At 35.4% G+C, this 10,094-nt stretch overlaps 1 protein-coding gene across 1 annotated transcript in view; it reads right to left on the bottom strand.

The window, feature by feature from the left end:
• The window catches only part of ADAMTS6 (ADAM metallopeptidase with thrombospondin type 1 motif 6), a 461,116-nt gene that overhangs the window by 243,406 nt on the left and 207,616 nt on the right, over positions 1 to 10,094 (bottom strand). The window contains exon 8 of the mRNA XM_007952853.2: positions 9,348 to 9,453. Within this exon, the coding sequence (XP_007951044.1) occupies positions 9,348 to 9,453 (106 nt within the window). The remainder of the gene's footprint in view (positions 1 to 9,347; positions 9,454 to 10,094) is intronic.

A 10,094-nucleotide genomic window follows, 5' to 3' on the forward strand; every position in this document is an offset into this window, starting at 1 on the left:
GAAGTAGATTGCCCCATCTTCCTTCCAAGGAGTGGCTGGTGGGTTTGAACCACCAGCCTTCTGGCTAGCAGTCAAGTGCCTTAGGCACTATGCTACCAGAGCTTCCCCCCAACAAAACAAACAAACAAACAAACAAATATATATATATATCTGTGGAACTGATCAAATAATTATGGAATTTCTTTTAATTTTACAGCAATATTAACTTTTATGTGATACCAAACATGAGAAATGTCTAATTTTAAAAGTTATAGATTTAATCGATTTATTTCTAACATGACACTTGAGTATATGCATGGTTAAAGCATTAGGCTGCTAACCTAAAGGTCAGCAGTTTGAACCCACCAGCCATTGCATGGGAGAAAGATGAGGCAGTCTGTTTCCATAAAGATTTACAGCCTTGGAATCCCTGTGGGGCAGTTACACTCTGTCCTATAGAATCACTATGAGTCAGAATCAACTTGATGGCTGCAGATTTGGTTTGGTTAACTATGTGTAGAGTAGAATAGTGGGTTATGTAATGTCTAAAATGGGGTGGTGGGAGGGAAACACTAACAATATTACTCCCTGCCAATATTACTTTTTAATTCTGTCCTTTCTAACACTCAAGTATACTGTTTAAATTCTCTTCTGATATTTGTTTTAAGCATCAAATACCTAATATATTATATTAATATATTAATTACCTAAGAAAGATGTAATACATATGTATATAATTATATATTATACATAACTTATATATAATATGTTATATATGATACATAAAGTAAATATATGCTAATTTTTATGTGTATCTTTTTTATATATGATATTATTTTCTTCAGATAATGAAGTTTGGCAACAGATTTATAGTTCGTATATTTATGTTTTAGTTATCTAGTGCTGCTATAACAGAAATAACACTAGTGGGTATTTAGGGGGTGAAAGAAAAACCAACTCACTGCCCTTGAGTTGATTCCAACTCATAGCAAATCCTCCTTGGGTTTCTGAGGTGGTATTTCTAAGGAACTACATTGCCCAGTCTTTTTTCCAAGGAATGGCTGGTGGGTTTGAACCGCCACCAGCCTTCTGGTTAGCTGACAAATGCCTTAGGCACTACGCCACCAGGGGGTGAGAAGTCTGAATTCAGGGTGCGGTTCTAGGGGAAGGATTTCTCTCTCTATTGGCTCTCTATTGGAGGGAAGGTCCTTGTCACTTTTCAGCTTCTGTTTCTCAGTTCTTTGGTGGATCAAATGAGGTGATATCTATCTTCCCCCATTTCTGCTTTCTTCTCTGTGCCCACTCTCCTTGTTTTATATCTCAAAGAGATTAACTTAAAACATAGACTACACTAATACTGGCTCATTAACATAACAAAGAAAACCCATTCCCAGATGTGATTATAACTATAAGTATAGATGTTAAGATTTACTATAGATATTTTGAGCGGACTCAATTAAACTCATAGAGTATATTATATGACTATACTTAAAGAAGAAGTTGCAAAATTATATTTGCAAGTGAATGAAAATATTGCATTACAAAATGTGTGAGATGTTGTTAAAGTAATACTTAGAAAGAAATTTATAGTTTTATGAGTGAAGAAATTTCCAAAATCATTGATCTAAGCTTCTACCTAATAGGTAAGAAAAGGAGTAAATTAAATCCAAAATAAGTGGAAGAAAGGAACTGATGAAAAGCATATAAATGAAACAGAAAACGAACAAATAAGAACATAAATGAAACCAAAAGATGTTCTTTTAAAAAGAACAATACTATTCATAAACCTCTAGCCTGATTGATCAAAAACAAACAAGCGAAAAAATAAGACACAATTTACAAATAGCAGGAATGAATGAGGAAACATCATTACTATCTTACAGATACAAAAAATAAGGCAATTTTATGAAAACCTGCAGCTAATAAATTTGATAATTTAGCTAAAATGGACCAATACTTGAAAGACATAATTATTAAAAATAATTTAAGAAGATTTAGAAAATACAAGCAATCTAGTAGCTAATAAGAAAGTTAAATGATTAGTTTTAAAAAAATAAAAACAAAACAACCTTCCCACAAAGAAAACTCCAGGTTCAGATGGTTTACTTCTATCAGACATTTAGAGGAGAAATAATATCAACATTATGCATACTCTTTCAGAAAAGTGAACAATTTTCAACCCATTTTAAGATCAAAATTACTCTCAAATTAAATCTAAACAAAGGCATTAAAAAACTGCAAACCAACAACTCTTATGAATATAGTCAGAAAAACTCTGAACAAAATTTTAGCAAATAGAATCTAGCAATTTATCAGAAGGGCAATACACCAAGACTAAGTGGGATTTTTTCCAGAAGTGAAAGATTAATTTTAACAACTGAAAATCAATTAATGTAATATGTTATATAAATAGAATAAAGGACAAAAATCACATGATCATGTCAATAGGTGCAATAAGAGCATTTGGCATAGATAAACAGTCACAGAAAAATCCAAAATGCTTTCATGATTTAAAAAAAAAAAAAAAAACCCCACAAAAAACTAGGAGTAGATGTGAACTTCCTCAACTTGATAGAGGGCACCTATGAAAAACCTGCAGCTAACATTACACTTAATGGTAAAAGACTGAATGTTTTTCCAAGATGTAGAATGAGGCAAGACTAAGGCACTTGACTGCTAACCAGAAGGCTGGTGGTTCAAACCCGCCAGCCACTCCTCAGAAGAAAGGTTGGGGACAATTTACTTCCGTAGTGATACTGCCTCGGAAACCCAAGGAGGGGTCGCTATGAGTCAGGTCCGACTCGACAGCACATAACAACAACAACAACAATAACAGATCAAGTATGTGAGTTTAAGAAGGTCACAGGATACAAAGCAAATACACAAAATCAAATCTCTTTTCATATACTTGAAGCTTGTAATTGCAATAGAAATTTTTATTTATTTTTATTTTTAATTTTTACATCTTGTGTACCTCTCTGTGTCTTTTTCTTCCTCAGTGTCACTGTGTTGGTCACTCACGTTTGGTACATTGTCCTGCCCTTCATCTAAATCAATACTTGTCTCTACCTATCTAGCAGTGTTCCCTCTCCTCCCCTCCAATCCCTGGTAACCAACAAAGAAAGTTTCCTTCCATATATAAACCTTTACTTGACTTTTTACAATAGTGAACTAATACAATATTTATCCTTCTGTGATTGACTTATTTCACTCAGCATAATGTCCTCCAAATTCATGCATATTATGCATTGTTTCACAGATTCTACATTATTCTTTAATGTTGCATAGTACTCCACCATGTGTATGTACCATTGTTTGGTTATCCATTCTTCTGTTGATGGACACTTAGGTTGTTTCCATTTTTTTGCTACTATAAATAGTGCTGTGATGAGCATGGGTATGCATATATCTGTTTGTGTCCTGGCTCTCCTTTCTTTAGGATACATGCCTAGTAATAGGATTGCTGGATCAAATGGTATAGAAGAGCAATTTTTGAAAATATTATTTACAATGTAAGAAGCCAAGGTGGTACAAGCAGTTTGTGAATGGCTGCTATCCAAAAGGCTGGAGGTCCGAACCCACACAGCTGGTGATCTGCTTCTGTAAAAATTACAGCCAAGAAATCACTATGGAGAAGTTCTACTCTGTCATACATAGGGTTGTCATGAATCATAGGCCAACTCGATGGCAGCTAACAACAACTTGTGGCAGAAGAAGGTAAACTGCAATACAAGAAGATAGTGGCTAAGAGTAAAAGATTCCTAACACAGGTAACCAAATTTACAATTTTGCCATGAAGGCTTGCCATATTTCTTCTTTTTCAAAAACACTCACCTCCTAACCATTCTCTATACAAATATGTCCCTATTGCTAAGACAAATCACTGATACTGACTTCCAGAAGAAATACCCTACAATTTTGATACTATTTTCAATATTTCTTTAAATTCACTCAAAATCAGTTATAATTTACTGAATCACTCTTAATGAATGAATGAGTTGTCAAATCTGAAAGATTCATGATCTTAAGGCCTTTTTTTTTTTCATGAAAAATTTCAAACACATACAATAGTGGAAAGAATAGCATAAAGAACCACTCATACATTTATGATCAGGATTATACAATTTAAGAAAATTGGCATTGATGAAGGGTAATGGCTACACAACCTGATGAATATAACTGTTATGCCTAAGTTGTACACCAGAAAAAAGGTGGTAAATGTTGTGTTATATATAATTTTACAATGTTGTTGTTGTTGTTGTTATGTGCTGTCGAGTCAAACCCGACTCATAGCGACCCCTCTTGGGTTTCCGAGGCAGTATCACTACGGAAGTAGGATTGCCCAACCTTCTTTCCAAGGAGTGGCTGGTGGGTTTGAACCGCCAGCTGTCTGGTTAGCAGGTAAGTGTCTTAGCCACTATGCTACCAGAGCTCCCAATAGCAACAACAAAAGAAGATGCAGTTGTGGGAGGGAAGGACACAGGGAGGAGGTGGGGCTATCAGCAGGAAGTGGGAGGGGAGTTGTTGCATTGTGGGAGATTGCAGTCAATGTCATGAGACAAAGTGTATGTGAATTGCAGTATGGAAGATGAATTTGCTTTGTAAACTTTCACCCAAATCACAATAAAATTTTAAAAAAGAAGATGCAGTTGCTGATTCTACTTAGGTACAACCAAACATCTCACGGGATTAGCTCTCTTAGTTCAAATTCCTAGGGTCATCGCTTCATGGAACTGTCCAACCAGGTGGCCTAACATTGTTTTCAGTTTTTGATCTACCATCCAGTTGAGTGAGTAGTGCCTGGGATCTTAAATGCTTGCCAGTGGCCTTTCAAGATAAAATTTGCCTGTATTCTCCTGGAGCAGCAGAGGAAGGAGACCCAGGAACTGGAGAAAAGAACTGGACTGTAGGTCTAGTTGCCTTGAACTACTGCCTCCTTTGCTATGAGACCAGAAGAACTGGATGGTGTCTGGCTACCATTACAGAATGTTTTGATCAATAGAGTTCTGATCAAAGAAGGATAAATGTGAAAGAGAATTTCAAATTTCTCATAGAACCCAGAATTACTGGACCCACTGAGGCTGGAGGAACTGCTGAATCTCTTGCCCTGAGAAAATTTTTGAACCCTGAACTACACTTATCCCCTAACATCATCTTCAAACTAAACAACAATTTAGCTGAATTAGTAAAGAATGTTCACCTTCAGCAATGCACTCTTTTAAAGAATTATCTGTTGTTGTTTGCCATCAAGTCGGCCCCGACTCATAGCGACCCCACCTTGGATTTCCGAGGCAGTATCACTACGGAAGTAGGATTGCCCAACCTTCCTTCCGAGGAGTGGCTGGTGGGTTTGAAACTCCAGCCTTCTGGTTAGCAGTCAAGTGCCTTAGGCACTATATCACATCAAATTGACAATAGTAACTACAAAGCGTTGATGAGTAGTTTATGGGGCTGTGAGTCTAAGTCAAGGATGGTGAAATAATATGGGGATAGTAAGAATGGTGACACAGTTGTGAAGAATGTAACTAAGGTTATTGAACTATATGTAGAAATTATTGAATGGATGTACAATCTGCTGTGTATATTTTCACAAAAAAATCTATATGAAATTTAAGATATGGTTACTTTGCTTTTTTCCATCTTTCTTTAAAAATTAAATCTTAAACATCCTGTCATTTTACTTCTACATATTTTAATATGCATTTCTAACAAAAATGAATATTTCTAAGATCCGTTCTGAAAACAATTTGTTTTTGTACAGTTTAGTTATATTAGATAGCTTTCTCAATGTAGTAGATGTTTAGTTGAATTTTTGCCACCCCTCTTCAACATCATAGTTTTTACAACTTCTGACCTATGATAACTATATAATTAGTAAAAATAATAATATTTCCAAGAATATTTCTTTTCCTAGAACTTTTCATTAAATGCCTTAAGTTTATAGACTACATTAAATCTAGATATGTGCAGTGTAGTAAATTACTTAGTATGGCTTTTCTACCCATAAGTCATTGTAAACTCAGTGGTGGAATGAGCAACTGAGGAGCTCCTGACTGTAAATGTTATCCACCTGGGTTATTTCTGTTGGGCGTGGCACAATACAATGTTCTGGGAGGTTCCCACTCTCTCTCATGTGCTTAGAGTTCTGATGTTATGATTGGCTAGTTTGGCCACTCTGCGGGGCTCAAAAGGAGGCCCCCTAGAGGCAAAATGCTCTCTGATGGCTGGTTGAGGAAGACCTGCTGCTGAAAGAGACATGGGTTCCTGAGACACGCATTGCTGGGAAAGAGATGCAAGAGACATGCATTGCTGAGTGAGACACTGAGGGACACACACTGCTGGGAGAGAAACTGTAAGAGACTGTTGGCTGAGGGATGGTGGGCTGGGAGACAGACTGAGCGTTCTTCCTGAACTTGAGTTGTAGCCTGGTGCTTCCCTAATAAACCCCGTAATCCGTGAGTTCTGTGTGGCCACTGCAGCAAATTATCGAACCCAGGAGAGAGGTGGTGGGTGCTTTGGGAGGAACGGTTGGTGAAAGGGCTGGAGGGAGGCAGCATGTCTGGCCTCTAAGGAATAGGCCTTGGGCTACTGATGGTGATTCTGTCTTGCTCTTGTGGGATTAGAGGAGGTCAGAACATGTGGCCTCCTTGCCCTTTTAGCAATATGTCATTTAAATATAGAGTAAACCTGAATTTTTCATTTGATAAGCAAACTAATTTCTTGTTTTCACAAAGAATAGAAAGAAATAAAAATTGTTACTAAAGCCTAGCCAAAGGAAAAGTTATCCCACAGCTGTCTGAAGTGGATATTATACCCCTACCCAAGCATACACTGGCCTCAAAACTATGTTCTATACAATTTAAATATAGGTAGAACATATTTACATAGTCTAGTGGGGCTCTTTCTCAATAATTCACAGTCAAATATTCTTCTTGACAATAATGAATCTACATATATCATCATATCAACTAACACCCATTCTACTAAAGAATAATGGCCATAAAAAATTCAGTATAATTTGATCTATCTATATTTACTATGGATATTGCTTTGTGTCAGAAATTAGAGACCACTGTATTTTGTGATGACATGACTTATGCCAGAGCTGACTTGCTAAGTTCCTTAGAGCTAAGCCTAGAATTATAGAAACAGGTAAAAAGATCTTCATCCTTGAAACAGATTTTTCTTTAACTGACCAAGCAATGATTTGACATATTAAGAAAGACAGCATGTAAAACACATCCTGCATATTTGTCTGGAGAAAGGGGAATAAGGGGATAAAGACCACAGTAATAAATAAAAGTGGAAAGAAAGTCAGTTAATTTTTTGTCCATCAATTAACATTTCAGTTTGGAAATATTTCTTTCAGCTTGCAATCAAAAGGATTTTGTGGAATTTTTAACACTCATATTTTGAAACAAGAATTAACTGTGCTATAAAGGTCTCTCCAAGGCACCCGAAACAGGAGAGGTATACACTACTTCTTTTCCACAATTCGTCTACATTAGGTACAAACCCTTCACGTTAGGAAGAATTCAAACGAATTACCTATAAGCTCAAAAAAAAAAAAAAAAAAAATCTAGACAGCCCTTTATGTTGTATAGAACATGAAGGCTGAGGGGTAAGCCAGTTAAAATCTTAGTAAAAGATACAAAGAGAGATAAACTCTCACCTCTGTTACTTGTACCCATAAGAATGGGACTTGCAAAGCATGTATTGACATTGAATAATTTGTCACTGCATGTCATAACAGTGCTTTCCTACACACATTATTCAGCCACTGTGTGTTACTCATCCTATCCTTTCAATTTAATTAAATCTAACAGAACCTATTAAAATCAGTCTGTTTGTATACGATTATGACAGTCATTAATGAGCCAGATTTTTAAGTGAGTTGAAGATAAACTACCTGAGTTTTAGAGCTTTTTCCTTTTGTCCCCCTGCTGTTTTTCACAATGGAAACTAGAGTATCAATATTTTTAAGACTTCATTAAAAGTGTAATACTCCCTTTTCCCATGTCTGAATCAAGTCAGATTTAAAACTTGATTACCTGCAGTTACACATAGATCAGCATGAGTTTGATAAAACTTAAACAGCAAGCTTTAAAATAATACAACAGATTTTTAATTTTACTATCAACTTAAAAAATAAACAAAAGAAAAAAACTACAGATTCATCTCATGAAATATCTCTGAAGCAAGTGGATAATAAACATTCATTTCTATTTGTTCCCCCCTCAATCCATTTCTCCACCAAAAAAGCAGCTGAATAAATTGCAAAACTGGGATCATGCCCTATGTTGGGGGTTCTTGCATGTAGGCTGCCACTTTAGCAAAAAATGCTTGGGTATCCTTTTTCAGTTTTCTCTCATTTTTCTGTTACCTATGTATAACTGATCAATTGCTAAATGTTAATAGGTTCAATTTTAGTGAAAAAGGGCTTTACTGCTAAAGAATTTAAATCTGTTAGTAAATTGGAAGGTTTTTTTGGTATAGTTTTTACCTTTATAAGAACATCAAATCACATTAGAATTTGACTATATAAAGGGACAAACCATCTTTCAGTCTTAGGAATTTGCATTTCTGAAATATTCTCCAACTTCTCTCCTTCCACACAAACAAGCTTTTACATTTATTATTGCTTGCTGTTTGAAATAAAGAAGGTAAGGGTTTTGTTTTGATTCAGAAAAAATAATGCCTTAGAATAGTTTTCCCATTGGCACAGATGTAGCTAAAATATAAAATAAATACAAAAACTCGAGGTCTTCTTAAAAAGAAGTGAGGATAATGTCCTATTACACTTGTAATATCAGATTTTTTTTAACAACATACAAGTGTAATTCAAGATACCAATTAGATAACAATGGCTGTACAAACTTTATGCCTTGAAATTTATGCTCACAGCAGCATCAAGAGTAAAAAGTAAAAGTACATTTTATGGTAGTGGTGTCCATTTTTATTTAAAAATAGATATGTCTTGTCACTTGAGGAAAAGAAAGATAGTTTAGGCAATTGGACTTCATGATGAATTGAGGGTTGAGGAGACCATACTAAATAAAGCTAAATCACTCCATAGATATGTATATATACATATATATAAGTGAAATAAAACTTAAGTGTGGCGCATATACCACTGAGGATACTAATCATTGAATCAGAAAGATTATTTAACAAGTTTGCAGTTCTTAACATGATTTATCCCAATACTCAAAATGCTACCATATCATATAGAGGATAATGTTTCTCTATTGGAATCAGACAAAAAGGCAGTAAAATATGGTTGAGCACAGGCATTCCACACAGTAGTAACAAGTTGCTCAAAAGAGTGGAGTTCTAAAATTTATTTTGATTTTCTTAAACTCACTCACTTGTGACCAATCTCATGTGCAATGGTAAAAGCTGAACCCAGGCCAATGTCTTCATTAATGCTGCAGCTCCTTTCAGGCTCACACATTCCAGCCACAGAGGCCAAGCCTGAATAAACAGAAGGAGACACAAAGGGTCAAGCCAAGGTGTTTCAGTATTTAAAAGCCCATACTTATAAATGCCTGGATTCTTTTTAATAACCTCCATGCACAGAAGGAGCAGTTGGCAAAAGGTTAACTTTCTAGTCATTTACAAAATCACTGGGGGGAATTTCACTTTGCCGGCTAGACATTAATATTTTTTGAACTGCAGTCAGTGCTGGAAAATGTCTAGACTAGGGGTTAGATTTATAAATTTTACTTCTGGTAACTTGGGACCACCTAGTAACTTGAGCCAGAAGAGGGAATTCAAGAAAGCAATTCTATTTTAACATTCTTCAGGCTGCAGAAAGCAAAATATATCCACGTTATTTTTCTAAAGAGTTCTGTTTAAGTTTAGTGGGTTCGTAAAAATATACAAGCAACTTTTTAGTTACTCAAAAAAGGGAATCCCAAATGGTTTTTAAAAATGACATTTTTATAAAAACAAGAATGAATGATTCAAAAGAGAAAAAGGAGAACTGTTAAAGATGGGAGGTTTTTGCTTTTTTTTTAATTTTCTGAAATTAGTCCTGAAGGTGATGCAAGAATTTCTTTAAGTATTTTAATGGGAAGAAAGTCATTCACACATTCAGTGTATTTCTCCTCCCA

This window comes from Orycteropus afer, unplaced genomic scaffold (assembly GCF_000298275.1).
Source record: "Orycteropus afer afer isolate SDZICR_OR568_19922 unplaced genomic scaffold, OryAfe1.0 scaffold00362, whole genome shotgun sequence".
Classification (NCBI taxonomy): domain Eukaryota; kingdom Metazoa; phylum Chordata; class Mammalia; order Tubulidentata; family Orycteropodidae; genus Orycteropus; species Orycteropus afer.